Genomic DNA, 20,505 nt, shown 5'->3' with positions numbered 1-20,505 from the left:
ACTTGTTATTGTCCTTTTACTTGTAGTCAATACACTACTTGTTATTGTCCTTTTACTTGTAGTCAATACACTACTTGTTATTGTCCTTTTACTTGTAGTCAATACACTACTTGTTATTGTCCTTTTACTTGTAGTCAAACCACTACTTGTTATTGTCATTTTACTTGTAGTCAATACACTACTTGTTATTGTCCTTTTACTTGTAGTCAATACACTACTTGTTATTGTCCTTTTACTTGTAGTCAAAACACTGCTTGTTATTGTGCTTTTACTTGTAGTCAAAACACTGCTTGTTATTGTGCTTTTACTTGTAGTCAAACCACTGCTTGTTATTGTCCTTTTACTTGTAGTCAAACCACTGCTTGTTATTGTCCTTTTACTTGTAGTCAATACACTGCTTGTTATTGTTCTTTTACTTGTAGTCAATACACTGCTTGTTATTGTTCTTTTACTTGTAGTCAATACACTGCTTGTTATTGTTCTTTTACTTGTAGTCAATACACTGCTTGTTATTGTTCTTTTACTTGTAGTCAATACACTGCTTGTTATTGTCCTTTTACTTGTAGTCAATACACTGCTTGTTATTGTCCTTTTACTTGTAGTCAATACACTGCTTGTTATTGTCCTTTTACTTGTAGTCAATACACTACTTGTTATTGTCCTTTTACTTGTAGTCAATACACTACTTGTTATTGTCCTTTTACTTGTAGTCAATACACTACTTGTTATTGTCCTTTTACTTGTAGTCAATACACTACTTGTTATTGTCCTTTTACTTGTAGTCAAAACACTGCTTGTTATTGTCCTTTTACTTGTAGTCAATACACTGCTTGTTATTGTGCTTTTACTTGTAGTCAATACACTGCTTGTTATTGTCCTTTTACTTGTAGTCAAAACACTGCTTGTTATTGTGCTTTACTTGTAGTCAATACACTGCTTGTTATTGTCCTTTTACTTGTAGTCAGTACACTACTTGTTATTGTCCTTTTACTTGTAGTCAATACACTACTTGTTATTGTCCTTTTACTTGTAGTCAAAACACTACTTGTTATTGTCCTTTTACTTGTAGTCAAAACACTACTTGTTATTGTCCTTTTACTTGTAGTCAATACACTACTTGTTATTGTCCTTTTACTTGTAGTCAATACACTACTTGTTATTGTCCTTTTACTTGTAGTCAATACACTACTTGTTATTGTCCTTTTACTTGTAGTCAATACACTGCTTGTTATTGTCCTTTTACTTGTAGTCAATACACTGCTTGTTATTGTCCTTTTACTTGTAGTCAATACACTGCTTGTTATTGTCCTTTTACTTGTAGTCAATACACTGCTTGTTATTGTCCTTTTACTTGTAGTCAATACACTGCTTGTTATTGTCCTTTTACTTGTAGTCAATACACTGCTTGTTATTGTCCTTTTACTTGTAGTCAATACACTGCTTGTTATTGTCCTTTTACTTGTAGTCAATACACTGCTTGTTATTGTCCTTTTACTTGTAGTCAATACACTGCTTGTTATTGTCCTTTTACTTGTAGTCAATACACTGCTTGTTATTGTCCTTTTACTTGTAGTCAATACACTGCTTGTTATTGTCCTTTTACTTGTAGTCAATACACTGCTTGTTATTGTCCTTTTACTTGTAGTCAATACACTGCTTGTTATTGTCCTTTTACTTGTAGTCAATACACTGCTTGTTATTGTCCTTTTACTTGTAGTCAATACACTGCTTGTTATTGTCCTTTTACTTGTAGTCAATACACTGCTTGTTATTGTCCTTTTACTTGTAGTCAATACACTGCTTGTTATTGTCCTTTTACTTGTAGTCAATACACTGCTTGTTATTGTCCTTTTACTTGTAGTCAATACACTGCTTGTTATTGTCCTTTTACTTGTAGTCAATACACTGCTTGTTATTGTCCTTTTACTTGTAGTCAATACACTGCTTGTTATTGTCCTTTTACTTGTAGTCAATACACTGCTTGTTATTGTCCTTTTACTTGTAGTCAATACACTGCTTGTTATTGTCCTTTTACTTGTAGTCAATACACTGCTTGTTATTGTCCTTTTACTTGTAGTCAATACACTGCTTGTTATTGTCCTTTTACTTGTAGTCAATACACTGCTTGTTATTGTCCTTTTACTTGTAGTCAATACACTGCTTGTTATTGTCCTTTTACTTGTAGTCAATACACTGCTTGTTATTGTCCTTTTACTTGTAGTCAATACACTACTTGTTATTGTCCTTTTACTTGTAGTCAATACACTACTTGTTATTGTCCTTTTACTTGTAGTCAATACACTACTTGTTATTGTCCTTTTACTTGTAGTCAATACACTACTTGTTATTGTCCTTTTACTTGTAGTCAATACACTACTTGTTATTGTCCTTTTACTTGTAGTCAATACACTACTTGTTATTGTCCTTTTACTTGTAGTCAATACACTACTTGTTATTGTCCTTTTACTTGTAGTCAATACACTACTTGTTATTGTCCTTTTACTTGTAGTCAATACACTACTTGTTATTGTCCTTTTACTTGTAGTCAATACACTACTTGTTATTGTCCTTTTACTTGTAGTCAAAACACTACTTGTTATTGTGCTTTTACTTGTAGTCAATACACTACTTGTTATTGTTCTTTTACTTGTAGTCAATACACTACTTGTTATTGTCCTTTTACTTGTAGTCAATACACTACTTGTTATTGTCATTTTACTTGTAGTCAAAACACTACTTGTTATTGTCCTTTTACTTGTAGTCAATACACTACTTGTTATTGTCCTTTTACTTGTAGTCAAAACACTACTTGTTATTGTCCTTTTACTTGTAGTCAATACACTACTTGTTATTGTCCTTTTACTTGTAGTCAATACACTACTTGTTATTGTCCTTTTACTTGTAGTCAATACACTACTTGTTATTGTCCTTTTACTTGTAGTCAATACACTACTTGTTATTGTCCTTTTACTTGTAGTCAATACACTACTTGTTATTGTCCTTTTACTTGTAGTCAATACACTACTTGTTATTGTCCTTTTACTTGTAGTCAATACACTACTTGTTATTGTCCTTTTACTTGTAGTCAATACACTACTTGTTATTGTCCTTTTACTTGTAGTCAATACACTACTTGTTATTGTCCTTTTACTTGTAGTCAATACACTACTTGTTATTGTCCTTTTACTTGTAGTCAATACACTACTTGTTATTGTCCTTTTACTTGTAGTCAATACACTACTTGTTATTGTCCTTTTACTTGTAGTCAAAACACTACTTGTTATTGTGCTTTTACTTGTAGTCAATACACTACTTGTTATTGTGCTTTTACTTGTAGTCAATACACTACTTGTTATTGTGCTTTTACTTGTAGTCAATACACTACTTGTTATTGTGCTTTTACTTGTAGTCAATACACTACTTGTTATTGTGCTTTTACTTGTAGTCAATACACTACTTGTTATTGTCCTTTTACTTGTAGTCAATACACTACTTGTTATTGTCCTTTTACTTGTAGTCAAAACACTACTTGTTATTGTGCTTTTACTTGTAGTCAAAACACTACTTGTTATTGTGCTTTTACTTGTAGTCAATACACTACTTGTTATTGTTCTTTTACTTGTAGTCAATACACTACTTGTTATTGTCCTTTTACTTGTAGTCAATACACTACTTGTTATTGTCCTTTTACTTGTAGTCAATACACTACTTGTTATTGTCCTTTTACTTGTAGTCAATACACTACTTGTTATTGTCCTTTTACTTGTAGTCAATACACTACTTGTTATTGTCCTTTTACTTGTAGTCAAACCACTACTTGTTATTGTCCTTTTACTTGTAGTCAAAACACTACTTGTTATTGTCCTTTTACTTGTAGTCAATACACTACTTGTTATTGTCCTTTTACTTGTAGTCAATACACTACTTGTTATTGTCCTTTTACTTGTAGTCAATACACTGCTTGTTATTGTCCTTTTACTTGTAGTCAATACACTGCTTGTTATTGTCCTTTTACTTGTAGTCAATACACTGCTTGTTATTGTCCTTTTACTTGTAGTCAATACACTGCTTGTTATTGTCCTTTTACTTGTAGTCAATACACTGCTTGTTATTGTCCTTTTACTTGTAGTCAATACACTGCTTGTTATTGTCCTTTTACTTGTAGTCAATACACTGCTTGTTTTTGTCCTTTTACTTGTAGTCAATACACTACTTGTTATTGTCCTTTTACTTGTAGTCAATACACTACTTGTTATTGTCCTTTTACTTGTAGTCAATACACTACTTGTTATTGTCCTTTTACTTGTAGTCAATACACTACTTGTTATTGTCCTTTTACTTGTAGTCAATACACTACTTGTTATTGTCCTTTTACTTGTAGTCAATACACTACTTGTTATTGTCCTTTTACTTGTAGTCAATACACTACTTGTTATTGTCCTTTTACTTGTAGTCAATACACTACTTGTTATTGTCCTTTTACTTGTAGTCAATACACTACTTGTTATTGTCCTTTTACTTGTAGTCAATACACTACTTGTTATTGTCCTTTTACTTGTAGTCAATACACTACTTGTTATTGTCCTTTTACTTGTAGTCAATACACTACTTGTTATTGTCCTTTTACTTGTAGTCAATACACTACTTGTTATTGTCCTTTTACTTGTAGTCAATACACTACTTGTTATTGTCCTTTTACTTGTAGTCAATACACTACTTGTTATTGTCCTTTTACTTGTAGTCAATACACTACTTGTTATTGTCCTTTTACTTGTAGTCAATACACTACTTGTTATTGTCCTTTTACTTGTAGTCAATACACTACTTGTTATTGTCCTTTTACTTGTAGTCAATACACTACTTGTTATTGTCCTTTTACTTGTAGTCAATACACTACTTGTTATTGTCCTTTTACTTGTAGTCAATACACTACTTGTTACTGTCCTTTTACTTGTAGTCAAAACACTACTTGTTACTGTCCTTTTACTTGTAGTCAAAACACTAGCTTGTTACTGTCCTTTTACTTGTAGTCAAAACACTGCTTGTTACTGTCCTTTTACTTGTAGTCAATACACTGCTTGTTACTGTCCTTTTACTTGTAGTCAATACACTGCTTGTTACTGTCCTTTTACTTGTAGTCAATACACTGCTTGTTATTGTCCTTTTACTTGTAGTCAATACACTGCCTTATTGTCTTTTATGTAGTCAATACACTGCTTGTTATTGTCCTTTTACTTGTAGTCAATACACTGCTTGTTATTGTCCTTTTACTTGTAGTCAATACACTGCTTGTTATTGTCCTTTTACTTGTAGTCAATACACTGCTTGTTATTGTCCTTTTACTTGTAGTCAATACACTGCTTGTTATTGTCCTTTTTACTTGTAGTCAATACACTGCTTGTTATTGTCCTTTTACTTGTAGTCAATACACTGCTTGTTATTGTCCTTTTACTTGTAGTCAATACACTACTTGTTATTGTCCTTTTACTTGTAGTCAATACACTACTTGTTACTGTCCTTTTACTTGTAGTCAATACACTACTTGTTACTTGTCCTTTTACTTGTAGTCAATACACTACTTGTTACTGTCCTTTTACTTGTAGTCAATACACTACTTGTTACTGTCCTTTTACTTGTAGTCAAAAACACTACTTGTTACTGTGCCTTTTACTTGTAGTCAATACACTACTTGTTATTGTGCTTTTACTTGTAGTCAATACACTACTTGTTATTGTGCTTTTACTTGTAGTCAATACACTACTTGTTATTGTCCTTTTACTTGTAGTCAATACACTACTTGTTACTGACCTTTTACTTGTAGTCAATACACTACTTGTTATTGTGCTTTACTTTGTAATACATTGTCAAAACAATACTTGTTTGGAAAATACACGTTGACACAGCCTTCTCTCTGGCACGGTCACTTTCCCCTCCGCACTTGTACCTGTACGCTGGCACAGGTTATACTAGTAATGGTACACCAGATGTCATGGTATTCACAAGCCCATCCGGCTGCTCATAACCGGCGAGCTGAATATGGAAAATAAACACACCTTTCCAATAGTCTAATTTAATTGAAATCGGTTTTGTTGCAACTACTTTAAGAATATACGATAGGCACGAAGTATGACATAGGAATGCTATGCAATAAAAACAAATATACGTAATGCTATGACATTAATACATACATAATATGTTTTCGAAATTAGTAGTGATAGCGACTAGATGAAATTAACTCGCTACCACATTTCCTAGGTTATATCTTAATAAACTGAATTGCAAATACGATAAACGATGTGACCACATAATACAACAATGAACGTGCTTTTACGAAACTGAATAATTATTGTAAATAATAAAAAGAGTTGACTAAAATAACATTAGACTCACCCAACTGTTTGGCTTTAACGAAATTACAATGGCACCTGCCCGACAGTTGAATATGTTTAAGAGCTTCCCTCTATATTGGCTGTGCCCTTCAATATCTCTACCCGATATATATATAATAGTGTGCAATAATACATTATTTTGCACGTGCCACGCGAGCAATAAAAGCGTCACGCGATACGACGAAAAATTGCATTTACAGAAATATTATGGCACGTGAAACAAGACAACCTGATTTAAATGAAAAGTATGGAAGACTAAATGAGCCATATCGGGGATTTCGTAACAATAACCCATCTGCATACCAGTTCATTTGTCCATTTATTCTTCTATCCACCTATCCATCCATGACTGAATACATAAGTATATAGTAAAACTTTCCTAAGGAATATGTTTTGATTCTAGTTCGGCTCTTTTAACACTAATCAAACCTTTTTAAATGGGCCACCTTTATAAATTGGCAAAAGGTGTTTGCAGTGACCATGATGATTTAGAGGCATTTTACTGTATTGTATATCTACCTTGATCTACCTAATATCTACCTTTTATGTACCTAATATTACCTAGCTAACTACTTAATATGGGGATATTTTTTAGGCTGAATGATTGGGTTTATTGATTAATTTGTGTAATGGAACATCAACACATGTATGGTTACTCTTCCCCCCAGAAATACTGATTGGCTGAACAAACCTGTTCCCCCCAGAAATACTGATTGGCTGAACAAACCTGGTTTGAGATGGATTCCAATCTGTACTCTTCTGATGTTGAGTGGACAAAGTGTTATGACCACTGGACTATTGCAGATGGAATGAAGCCTGTTTTGTTAGAACTATTAGGAACTAAAATGTCAGTACAGTAAAGCTACTCTAAAAATTGAGAAATGGTTTCTCAAGGCAAATGATCAGTCGAAAGAGATGATCACACTATATGACAAATATAGTCTATCAAGACAGATGGTCTCACACAACAGTGGTCTTTCAAGTCAAGTTTTACTGTAGTAAAGTCCTTCCATTGCAGAGTCTGCATGACTATGAAACTGTAGTGTTTGCTTTCAGGGATAGGTACATAAAACTACATTTGTGTTTATTTCTAAATCAGCAGGAAGAACTCATTTGATATGACATAGGGATACATTGATACCATTAGGCCAAGATGTATTTATAAGCAATATCAAGTGAGTTATAACCTACACTCAGAATGAAATGTAAATTCAGTTTTGTATTTATTATTCCCCCCCCCCCCCTTTTAACACTTTTTCAACATTTTTAACTTTACATATGAATGAAATTACAAACCAGTTGGGATTTTTAACAAAATTGATTCAATGTATCAGTAAATAATAATGTGTGGAAGACAGAGAAGACACCAAAGTAGTTTCAATCTGGGTGACTGTGTGATACAGAATTATAGATTTAACATTTGTATCAAATGCATGATCAGCCATGTAGGATGAAATGCATGTGTAATAAAAGTATGTTTTGACACATGGGTAATAAAAACCATGAGCATGTTGACAAAGTTTACATTTTGTGATAAAGTGGTCTTGAATGTGTTTTTTTTATATCAAGCATTCCAGTCTGTAATTGATGGGACACACTTTTGTGCCTGCAAATATCCTTCTCTCTGGCCCTCCAACGTAAACTATAAATCTTATTTTAATACACCAAATCAGACATAGTTTGTATTTGCAATATTACACACAAAGACTGGGTCATTGTGACTATACTAATGATCAGGGCGTATTCAAAATTGTTTGCAACTACTGACTATACATTCCACAAATGAGCGAGTTATCTTCTTTGCTCCTGCTCACTTGCAATTCTGACATCTTTTTCTATTATATTCATTGTGTCTTTGTGTTCCATATGATTTATGTACCAACTGTTGACCCAATAATTTTAGAATTCTACTATTCTTATCTTATTTACGTTCTAAAGAATTTGTATATCTTTGCCTTTTATGATTTATTTTTACTTTTATCTTCATAAAGAGTTTAGTAATTGTTACCATTTTCACTAATTTTAATTGGCACTATACTATACCACGTTCCAGATGAGGCCCAGGAGGCAGAGGCAGTGCAGGTGCTGAATGCCCTCTATGATCTGCGGGAACACCAGCCCAACAGGCAGCCCCAGGATCTGGCTACAGTCAGTCACGCACTTGCCATGCTCTACTTTGTTCTCATGGACATCAACAAGGTAAGACAGATTTGTCTTATCCACTTCATATAAGGTCCTCACCAACATCCTTATGATGAAAAGCCACCGTATCCTGTACCTAGGTTGTATTTGTCCTATCTCATCAGAGATCAATCTGCATACCAGGCCTGATCATGTTGTTAAAGAGGGGAATATGGTCTTATGTTAAGACTTGACCATGTACTATGCCTACAGTTTCTGTTGGAGTTAATAAATGATAATATAAATGCATATAATGTGATCTTGACAGTTTGATCATATCGAGTTGTTGTTAAATCCAGATCATTATGGGACATGATACTGACAACAAGACATGATCTAGCATTCAAAATCAAATTACAGCAGTATGTTAATTGTATTTTTGTTATATACTGATAAATTAATAAAATCCTAAAACATCACTGAAAAAATAAAAAATTGTTTAACATTTTAACCTTTCAATCTTTCTAATAGAGCTGATACATGCATGAATATAATGTTATGAATGAAGCGTGACAAGTTTTTCAGCACATAGGGACAGCAGAGTCGTACTAATGATATACAGCTATTGTGCCTTTGTAAAATTTTGCATTATAGAAGATTTCACCAGCTGAATAACTCAGAAAGTTTCCATCTGAGGCCTTACTGATAGTGTTTGAACTGTTTCTGGTGGGAGAGGCTCAGATGTGGACTTGACATCAGAATGACAGCAATGTTTTGACAGTTATTAACAGTGGTATTGGTCAAATTGTTGGAACTTGATGATACAAAATTTATTAAAGAGAATGCTACTCATGTTTATTTGCATGTTAGGTCAGGGTACAGCATAGTTATTCATACTTATTCAGTGGTAACTAGAACACCTGGAGGAAAAAGTAGTTTCAGCTGCAGCTGAGATTATGGTAATACAGGATCCAAAAATGACAGTATCATTTTCCTACTTGTGGGATTTGATAGCAAATATTTGGCTCACACTTGGGTAGAAAATTGATAAGTATATTATAATATTATACATTAATCACTTAAAAATATTGAAAATTTAATATTTTACATGTGCTTGTCAAAATTATTTTATTAACCCTTCCAGCATGCATGTATGTTTTGTGATTTGTCAAGATATTGTTGAAGCCAGTCAAGTTTATTGAGCATAGTGACAGTTATACTGTACAGTCATAATCATAAGTGTAACAGTGTAAGTCGACAAGCCTTAGAATAAGTGTCAATAGATGAGGTCTAATGATAAATGTAATCATATATATGGCTTCATGAAAATGTAATTAGACAAGGCCTTAAAATAATGGTGTTTCGATGAGGGCTTAGAAAAAGTGTAATCAGATAAGGCTTTTATAATATTTATAATTAACTAAGGCCTTAGAATCAGTATAATTAGATAAGGCCTTATACTATTTGTAGTTAGATAAGGGCTTAGAATAAATATAATTAGATAAGGGCTTAGAATTAGTATAATTAGATAAGGGCTTAGAATAAGTATAATTAGATAAGGGCTTAGAATAAGTATAATTAGATAAGGGCTTAGAATAAGTATTATTAGATAAGGGCTTAGAATTAGTATAATTAGATAAGGGCTTAGAATAAATATAATTAGATAAGGGCTTAGAATAAGTATAATTAGATAAGGGCTTAGAATAAGTATTATTAGATAAGGGCTTAGAATAAATATAATTAGATAAGGGCTTAGAATAAGTATAATTAGATAAGGGCTTAGAATAAATATAATTAGATAAGGCCTTAGAATAAAGTTAATTAGATAAGGGCTTAGAATAAGTATAATTAGATAAGGGCTTAGAATAAATATAATTAGATAAGGGCTTAGAATAAATATAATTAGATAAGGGCTTAGAATAAGTATAATTAGATAAGGGCTTAGAATAAGTATAATTAGATAAGGGCTTAGAATAAGTATAATTAGATAAGGGCTTAGAATAAGTATTATTAGATACAGCCTTAGAATAAGTGTAATTAGACAGTCTTTGAAAAAGAGTAATTAGATAAGGCTTTAGAATAATCTTAATAATATTCTGTTTAAAAAGAAAACCCATTATTCACAACAAAATGTATTTTCTTGTCTTAAAGACTAATAGTGTTATAACACATGATCTCTTGTTACCAGGTGTGTGTTATTTGTCCCAGATTACACTCATATAGTGCATATGGTCATTTACACCTGATACACTTATTACTGGTTTCAACAGTTTATTTACAAATGGAAAGTCAACACAACACCAGTGGAGAAGTAAATACAGTTTGATAAGAAAGTGTAAAATATGAAATTTTTTAATGATGCTTCTTTTGTTTTGATTTTTGCTTGTTTCATTATGTTTCTAAGAGTTATGTCCCTTAGTTTGTTCATTCTCTTGATTTTCTGAAGCCTAGAAAACAGTGACAGTCAACCTTTGATTTCTTATCTTTTTAATCCTGCAGCAAAATGGCTTATGAAGTGCTCACCAGTTATTATGTACTTTTGTGAGAGTGACGTATGTATGGTGAAGTTGTTTGCATTTAAAACATGCACAATGGAGAGAATGGTGGCATACCTCTGTGGGGGGAAATACAAGAGAATTATTAAAAAGGACTGTTTTGATGCTTGCAACTTAAATGTTTCAGCCATACAATCAAAATTAGATCATACAATAATAATACCTATGTTCTCTTTATGGAGGCACTCACCAGTTATTATGTACTTTTGAGAGAGCGACGTATGTATGGTGAAGTTGTTTCATTTAAAACATGCACAGTGGAGAGAATGCTGGCATACCTCTATGCTACATTAATGTAATGTGGATGATATTTCTTTGGATATTGTACTTTTGGAAATTGTACATGATCTAAGCACACTGCTAACTAAAATGACTGCTCCCTTGTGCTAAAAAAATCAGCCTGAATTAGTCTAAAGTACACTATCCATAGCAGCTATTAAAATAGGGAAAAGGAATTTTGCCAGACTAGACAATACCAGCTTCTGAAAGTGCAATGAATGAATTAAACAATAGGCAAATATTTTACACTTTGACCTTTGACCTTTATGAACATGATTTGTTACCTCCCTTTTCAAACTGTAAAATTCATTGTTGATATCTCAGAAATAATTCTGGCTAGTTTCATGTTCCTGCCATTCAGCATAACATTGGTCACAATGTTTACAAAATGTAATATGCATTTTTAAAATAGCTCACTTTTTATCATGGGGGGGGGGCTAGACTTGTTAGAGAATGACACTCATAAATACTGTTCTGTGGGGGGAAATACAAGAGAATTATTAAAAAGGACTGTTTTGATGCTTGCAACTTAAATGTTTCAGCCATACAATCAAAATTAGATCATACAATAATAATACCTATGTTCTCTTTAAGGAGGCACTCACCAGTTATTATGTACTTTTGAGAGAGTGACGTATGTAAAGTGAAGTTGTTTGCATTTAAAACATGCACAATGGAGAGAATGTTGGCATAACTCTATGCTACATTAATGTAATGTGGATGATATTTCTTTGGATATTGTATTTTTGGAAATTGTTAATGATCTTATCACACTGCTAACTAAAGTGATTGCTCCCATGTGCTAAAAAAATCAGCCTGAATTAGTCTAAAGTACACTGTCCATAGCAGCTATTAAAATAGGGAAAATGAATTTTGCCAGACTAGACAATACCAGCTTCTGAAAGTGCAATGAATGAATTACCAAATATATAAAATGTAAAAAAAGTTATCAGCTCTTTTTTGTACAATTTATCTCTGAAGTTCAGGAAGTGAAAATGACCAAGTGGAGCTAGCACTTTTTTGAAAGGTGCACATCTGAAGTAAGGCCAAGCTGTATACTCTATAACCCATAATACACTCATCAATCATACACCAAAATAAAGGGAATTTATGGTTCTTTGAAATACACATTAGATATTCAAGGTCTTTTTTAAATAGCCAGTGTAACCAGTGATGAAAGTCAGGGAAATTCTTTTTCTTCAAATTTCTAATCCTATGCAAAATATGAAACTGTAGAGCACCACCTAAAGCCTTCAATAGGAGATATCACTTTTACAAATTCTAGGTAACAAAAGTTGTCTACTGGATTTTTCACCAGATAGTTAAAACATAAAGCAGGTTGGAAATTAGCATTTTGAATTTTGAGACAGTGATGGAGTCAGTTCTAGATATACTATTTAAAACAACTTTACAATTTAATTTGACCTAATTGAAACCTTCATTTTTTGTCACTTTTTCTGTTTTAATTCTCTATTCAGTAAATCTCTGTTCTTACAATCTTTTCAATCCAATCTTTTGGGGCTTAGCAACCTAAAGTTTGCAATGGCCACTAAAAATTGATAGGTATCACTCTACTTTATTCTGACGTCCATTTCAGTACAATAGTTATACCCTTGACAAAAATACTGTACCAAATTAAACATGACAACTACAAACCTTGACAACTCTAGAGCTCAAATTAAACATGATAACTACAAACTTTCACTAGAGTTAAAATTATACATGATAATTACAAACCTTGACAACTCTAGAGCATAAATTATAATAACTACAGACTTTCACTAGAGTTCAAATTATACATGATAATTACAAACCTTAACAACTCTAAGGTTCAAATTAAACATTGTTCAAATTAAACATAATAACTACAGACTTTCACTACTCTAGAGTTCAGAATAAACTGCAAACCTTGACAACACTAATGTTTAAATTAAGCATAACTACAAACCATGACAACTCTAGTGCTCAAATTAGACATGACAGCTACAAACTTTCACAACTTTCGAGTTCAGATTATTCATGATAACTATAAACCGTGACAAATCTAGGGTTCAAATTGAGTAGTAAATAGCATGGCTTCAGTGTCTGCATCATTTAATTTTTCATAATCCAACTACATTTTTGTGGCAAGGTGGTAGGATTTTGATCCAAAAATATTTGCTAATTTCTAAAACTATACCTGCCAACTCCCAGACAGTGTTTGGTTATTTTCGTGAACACAAAATGATTTTTGAGATCCCAAGTGACCCCAAAAATGATGTTTAAATAAGATATGAACTCACATAAACCTATAGAAAATGATGGCAACTAAATTTTTTATAAAATAAAAAATTTTGTTTATGTTTAAGCATTTAATATACTTTCAAACAAAAAGCTGTTGGTTGTCAAGACTTGTATTGTCATCAGCACACAGAAATGTATGTGTACACACTCACATACATGCTCAAAAACACATAAAATGTGTGCCTTTAAAATCCATTGCACACTGGAATACTGTCTTAACTAGAGGCAGTCTTTGCAATAGTTCACTAGGAGTTTGAAGGTGATACAAGTGTCATAAGAGTTTATCATGGTGCTGTGGTTCAAATTAACCAAAGATCTTTGTTAAAGAAAGTGAGCTTTCTGCATCTGTATTTCTGTGAGGGAGTGTCAAATATCCAATAACTGTGACTAGTTTTAATGTTTAAACATATTAGTAACTTTTGGAATTCAGCTGGGTATTCATGCATTGCCCCAAAAGTTGGGTGGTGTTCTTATATTGATGAATATATTACTCTCCAGAATGACTACATGTCAATACAGTGTTTACAGTATGGGCAAAGAATACAGTGCCCTTCACTGCTGCTGTACTTCTTAAAGTCAACCAGAAGGTCTATAATTTAGTTTTGCTGTGCTTAGCTTGCCTCATGGATGACTCAACTTTTTCTGACTAGCCGAGCAGTTGTGACATTTTGCTTTTGCCTTCAAAGATGAATCCGAGTACTGAAATATTTATCGTTGTAATGTTTATTATAACATTGATTAAATTCTGACTTAGAAGAAATGTTGCCGCTGATCATGAACTAGCGAGTAATCTTTAATAGCATGACTTACACATTATCATTAAATGCATGGTGTAAGGAGTGCTCATGGACGGGTATTATCCTCTGGCTGGGATAACAGTCTAACACTCTTGGGGATAGATAGTCCACCTTTGGTCCCCACTTGGCACTCAGCTCTCACCTATGGCTCCAAGAAGCTGTAGCATGCACAGCAGCCACACCACAAGCAATGGCTTTGACTGGCTGGCTTAACCAGGTTGAGGGTAACTGATGGGTCTCAAATCCTTGGTGATTTAGGGATTGTCACCCATTGCATGTGAAGACTGGACCCATCAGACTGCACAGAGGAACCACCAGAGGCATCATCAACATGATCTTTGCTGCCAGGCAGATGCAGGAAAAGTGTCTTGAACAAAATGTCCATCTATACACTACCTTTGTGGACCTAAGGCATTCAACACTGTTGTCCAGGAAGGCCTTTGGAAAATCATGGTCAAATTTGGATATCCAGAAGTCTTCATTGAAATGGTGATGCATTTTCATGATGGCATGCTTAACAGAGTCCATGACCAGGGTAACTAATCCGAACCCTTGGCAGTTATGAATGGTGTGAAACAAGGATGCATCTTTGCCCCACTCTCTTCAGCCTCATGTTCTCTGCAATATTGGTAGATGCTTTCAAGGACAGTGATGTGGGAGTAGGTCTCCAATACTGCCTGGATGGGAAGTTGTTCAACTTGAGGACACTTCAAACCAAAACCAGAGATGAAGTTGAGAACATTTGTGACCTCCTGTTTGCAGATGACTGTGCACTCAACTTCAGTATGGAGGCAGGCATACAACAGAGCATGGACCTTTCTCCACAGCGTGCACCAACTTTGGATTCACTATCACTACCAGCAAGACCGAGGTTCTGCATCAGCCAGCTCCTTGAGAAGATTAACTGGAACCATCCATCACTGTAAATGGCCAAAATCTCAAAATGTAGACAGGTTCACATACCTCGACAGCACCCTTTCACAAGCAGTCCACATAGACGATGAGGTCAACACCAGGATTGCCAAAGCTAGTGTAGAATTTGGCAGACTCTGCTCAAATATCTGGGATAGAAGAGGCTTCAAGCTTGCCACCGTACTCAAAGTCTGTGCAGCAGTTCTTCTCACCCTCCTCTATGCATGTGAGACCTGGAATGTGTATAGCCACCATGTTAAAAACTGAACCACTTCCATATGAGCTCTCTGAGAAAACTACTGAAAATCAGATGGCAGGCAGGACAAGGTACCAAGCACAGGGGTGCTCACTAAGGCCGGCATGACAAACATCCATACCATGCTGTGCTAGGCACAACTCCGATGGGCTGCCATGCTGTCTGCATGCCGGTAGAGGTCTTCTGTGGAGAGCTACAGTAAGGCAAGAGATCTCATGGTGGTCACAAAAGAGTTACTAGGACACCCTTAAGCACTCACTGAAGAATTGAAGCCTTGATCCTGACAGCTGGGAGAGTCTTGCTGCTGATTGATCTGCTTGGTGCAGTAAGGTCAATGCTGGTGTGGCAGCCTTTGAGCAGAAAAGACTTGTGGATGCAGCTGAGAAACATGATCTGCACAAATCCAGGAACAGCAGTTCCGCAACTCGCAGTCACCAGCCTGTGCATCCATGTCTCCATTGCAACAGACTCTTCCATTCCCAGACCGGACTGATCATCCATCTCCAGACCCACCACCATTGAATTGATGACATCAAATGGTCCTCATCAACACCGATGGATGAACATCATCATCATCATTAAATCCAACAAAAAAATAACTTGTTTCATGTTTGATTTGTCTAACTTCAAATGAATTGGGTTTTTCTACTTCATGTAATTTACTTATGGAAATTAGCCTAGTAGGCTCTTGAACAGCTCCACGCAACATCACAAAACATCTATTGTGGGTGGTTGTTTATCAGCGAGTATATTTCCTTTTGATCTCAATAGCAATTAACTGTAAAAATGCCATGTAGTGATAGTTTTCCATGAGCATTGAGCACTGTTTATTGTTTTTACAGGTTACAATATGGTATCAAGAAAGGTCTCTCTCCCTTTTTTTCTCGAGCTTACTGAAAATCATAGTTTTTAAAACACAACCATATTGAGTTATTTTGGAGACAAATCTTGTGTTTGGTGTATAATTTGTTCGGGCAGGTATGGCATTTTCATTAGATAGTTTTTGTTTAGAGTATGTTTCACATTGATGGCACCCAGCCTTTGAATGCCAATAATAAAATAAATATATTGTAGTAGTGATTTTTCAGTGTATATGATTTATTTTTAATTCAGGCAAAGGAGTTTGGTCGTAAAGCTGTTGTGGCCAGTGAGGGCCATCCTGATGATAATCTGTCCCGTTCTATCGTGGAATTTATGAAAGTGTGTGATAGAGTTCCAGCTCCACCCACCAAAGACTGATGTACAAGACTTCATTGGCTTAAAGAGTCAAGATACATGCCAGAGGAATTGAGCAGTTGATATAAAAACATAATTTCAACACTATTGGCTAATACATTTTAAGCTTGTTTCATTTTCAAAACAAATTGCATATCACAGGCATGTGCAAAGTGAAATGCAACGAAAATTCGGAAATAGATACTAATGACCTTTCCTGATAAATTGTAATGAGATGATATTGTCACCATTGTCAGTGTGTTATTATAAGAGAAAAATAACCTTCAGAATGTGTCCATTAAGTCAATGCTATAAGATACACATACTGTCCAACCGCAAACTGCACAGACCCAGGTCTGCCATTAAATAATGCACAGGCAGATATGGCTCTATGCAGTTTGTTAGAGCAATCAGTAGTATTTGATGGCAGATCAGGGTCTATGTGTTTTGCAGTTAGACTTGACTTATACCGGTAAGAGAGTAGATATGGTACTCTAGTGTATTTTGAAATGTATTTTCTTTCTGGCACTGACTTTGTGCATCTCCAGGAGGTTAGGAAACAGCTTAATATCAAATTCTGACCAGATAATTACAGAAATTTAAATTCATACAAACTAATTGCAGAAATTCAAATTCAGACAGATTAATTACAGAAATTCAAATTCAGACAGACTAATTACAGAAATTCAAATTCAGACAGACTAATTACATAATTCAAATTCAGACAGACTAATTACATGAAAAGAATGTACATAGTTAAATGAATGTAATGTGAAAAGATGTGAAAGATCTACAATTATATTTTAAGATGCAAGTCATGGCCTTACATTGCAGCATCTATGTTATGCCAGAAGAACTTACTCTGATCCATGTTTATGAATGTAAATAATCAGAGATAGGTTGTATATAGTTGAATATATCTGTAAGCAGAATTCTTTGTATCACATTCCTCTAATGATACGCCATGTTCAAAAAGTTAACCCATTTTCTCACTTTGAGAAGCTTGTTGCAGACTGGTTGGGTAGGGTGGGGTTGTTTAAATAACCTCACTCCCATTTCTGACCCAGGAGTGAACAAAATGTATGCAAGCTGTCATAACATTTTGTCAAAGGGTCCACAGTTTGATGCAAAATTTGTTTAGTCTTAGCAGCATGAAAAAATATTATTTAACTGTATTCTTTCTTTAAGTGACATTTCAGTCTTTTAATATCAGTTACACAAAAACATTAATTACAGAACCTGTCAGTTGTTTTGAATTTATGGAATCTGAATGAAATACTTTTCCCTCTGTAAGTGCAGAAGAGTAATGTGTTAGAATGATGTTGTGTTGCCATGCATTGCCAGGAAATGTTTTGGGATCGTTCCAAATTCGCATTAAACAGTTCTAGCAATACAATCATTTTAGTTTTATTCTGAAAATAATCTAAAGTTTCCTTTCTTCATGCCTAGAATGTCAGTTTGAAAACCAAATTTGATTGGTGTGATGAGTCTTTGAGAATTCTTTGCTTCATGGCTCACATTCCATCCAAATCATGTTGAGTCAAAATCTTCAATGAAATCTTAGAGAAGAAATGAACAGATCATGGTTGCTGGCATCTAGCACTCAAGATTTGCATCAAATAAATCACAAAAGTAATCGAAATTCCAATGCTTGCAAATTTCAAAATAAAAAAAAGATGCAGATGAACTTAGAGTATTTATTAATGCTTCGTTATTATTTAAAATGAATGTTCGCAAGCGAAATGGATTTCCTTATTCACGACCATTTCATGAACATGTAGAGACTTTAGTAGTAGCCACAGCAAGCATCAGTGTGCTTTACTGATAATGGCTTGCGGAAATGAAAAAAAATTTTCTCTAAAAAAATATGTAATAGGCTGTCTGATTGATTTTCTGATGAAGATATTCCATCTAACAGATTATAAAATGATTTGAAGGAATTGGTAATACTGATTGCAGCCTAATGAACAGTAAAGTGCAGTACACCCAACTTTCAACAATGTTTTAGAAGACCATATCTAAGAATAAACCCATCCCCACTTTTTAAAATTCTATTAGACAAGCTTTTATCATTGTAGAAATAGGTAACAGGTATGTCGTGCTTCTGAGGCAATAACTGTGAGAAGTAGAATCTCTTCATGGCTTAATCTTTGATCCATAACATTGTGCCCTAAGTGCAGTCACTTGATGTACTAATTAGCATTGAAATGGCTCAGACATTTTAAATTAGTTTACAAGACACTTAGCTGCCTTAATTGTAGCACAGAATTAAAAAATAGGTGAGCTAAAAGTGCACCATTAGTCTATGAGGTGCACAACAGGAACTAGTAAATGCCTACCTCTGGCACAATTGTGTGATAAAATTATGACTGCCTGTCCAAGTTTATGTATACAGTGTAATTATTATTGAAATTCCCATCTCACAGCTTCAGGTTTTCAGAATATTTGTATATTAGTCCGGATCTGAGTTTCATAAACTTTACATTAAGATAAAACATTGATGTCTACCTACCTACCTACTTACTTACCTACCTACCTATCTATCTATATTATTTTGCAATTCAACATGTGCAGGTGCACCAGCAAGAACCAAAATTATATAAATGAGATTTAACGATGGAGCATCAGATACTAAATAAAATAGACAAGTTTGAATTTGGATTTAAAAAATTGAAAGTCTACCTATTTGAGTTTATTCAGTCTGTTTGCTGTTTGTTATTCAAGTCAGTCTGAAATTATTGTCTGTATTGTCTGTAATGAAATAGTATTTCCTACTGAACTACATGTAATAATCCACTCAGCATATCTTTTTATCTTAAATTATAAGGTGTTAATTATTATTATTATTATTATTATTAATGCACAGAACAAGAGTTCTAGAATGACCATGTAATATATATGGATATGTGTGAATGCATGTTAGAACTTGAAAGAAGAAAAAAAAATCGTTGACAAAATTTTATGTGTCATGTAATTTAATTGCAAAGAATTCAGCTAATATCCAAAATTTGAAATAAAACAGATTCATCATTTATTATAGTTTGTACAACAACTACATGACTCATTATAGTTTGTTTATGCTTTGATCTTGATATTTTCACATGAAAGTTATAAAATTCCACGTCACATCATTCCACAAAACCCTTACTTAAGTAAAGTCATGTGTTAAAGATTTGCTAATCAGGTGTAGATACATCACAAGTAAGACACATCATTCCACATAATCCTTGTCTAAGTTGAGTTGTGTGTTTAAGATTGTGCTTGTCAGGTGCAGAGGTCAAAGGCTAACACACCATTCTCCAGAACCCTTGTCTAGGTTGAGTCCTATTATTCAAGACTTTGCTAATCAGGTGTATTTAGATCACAAGTAAGACAGATCACAAGTAAGACACAGATCACAAGTAAGACACAAGTAAGACACAGATCACAAGTAAGACAGATCATAAGTAAGACAAATCACAAGTAAGACACAGATCACAAGTAAGACACAGATCACAAGTAAGACACAGATCACAAGTAAGACACAGATCATAAGTAAGACACAGATCACAAGTAAGACACAGATCATAAGCAAGACACAGATCACAAGTAAGACACAGATCATAAGACACAGATCACAAGTAAGACACAGATCATAAGTAAGACACAGATCACAAGTAAGACACAGATCATAAGTAAGACACAGATCACAAGTAAGA

At 33.9% G+C, this 20,505-nt stretch overlaps 1 protein-coding gene across 1 annotated transcript in view; it reads left to right on the top strand.

Annotated features, from left to right (window-relative positions):
* LOC149781735 (zinc finger MYND domain-containing protein 12-like) overlaps nucleotides 1-19,839 on the top strand; it is a 45,335-nt gene extending 25,496 nt beyond the window's left edge. Inside the window, exons 7-8 of the mRNA XM_089935846.1 lie at nucleotides 8,443-8,588; nucleotides 16,706-19,839. Coding sequence (XP_089791972.1) covers nucleotides 8,443-8,588; nucleotides 16,706-16,831 — 272 coding nt within the window. The 3' untranslated portion in view covers nucleotides 16,832-19,839. The remainder of the gene's footprint in view (nucleotides 1-8,442; nucleotides 8,589-16,705) is intronic.
* Nucleotides 19,840-20,505: the final 666 nt, after the last annotated feature.

The sequence above is a fragment of the Sinohyriopsis cumingii genome, chromosome 15, assembly GCF_028554795.1.
Source record: "Sinohyriopsis cumingii isolate HCF-2022 chromosome 15, ASM2855479v2, whole genome shotgun sequence".
Lineage (NCBI taxonomy): Eukaryota > Metazoa > Mollusca > Bivalvia > Unionida > Unionidae > Sinohyriopsis > Sinohyriopsis cumingii.
This window is presented reverse-complemented; position numbering and strand designations above follow the sequence as displayed.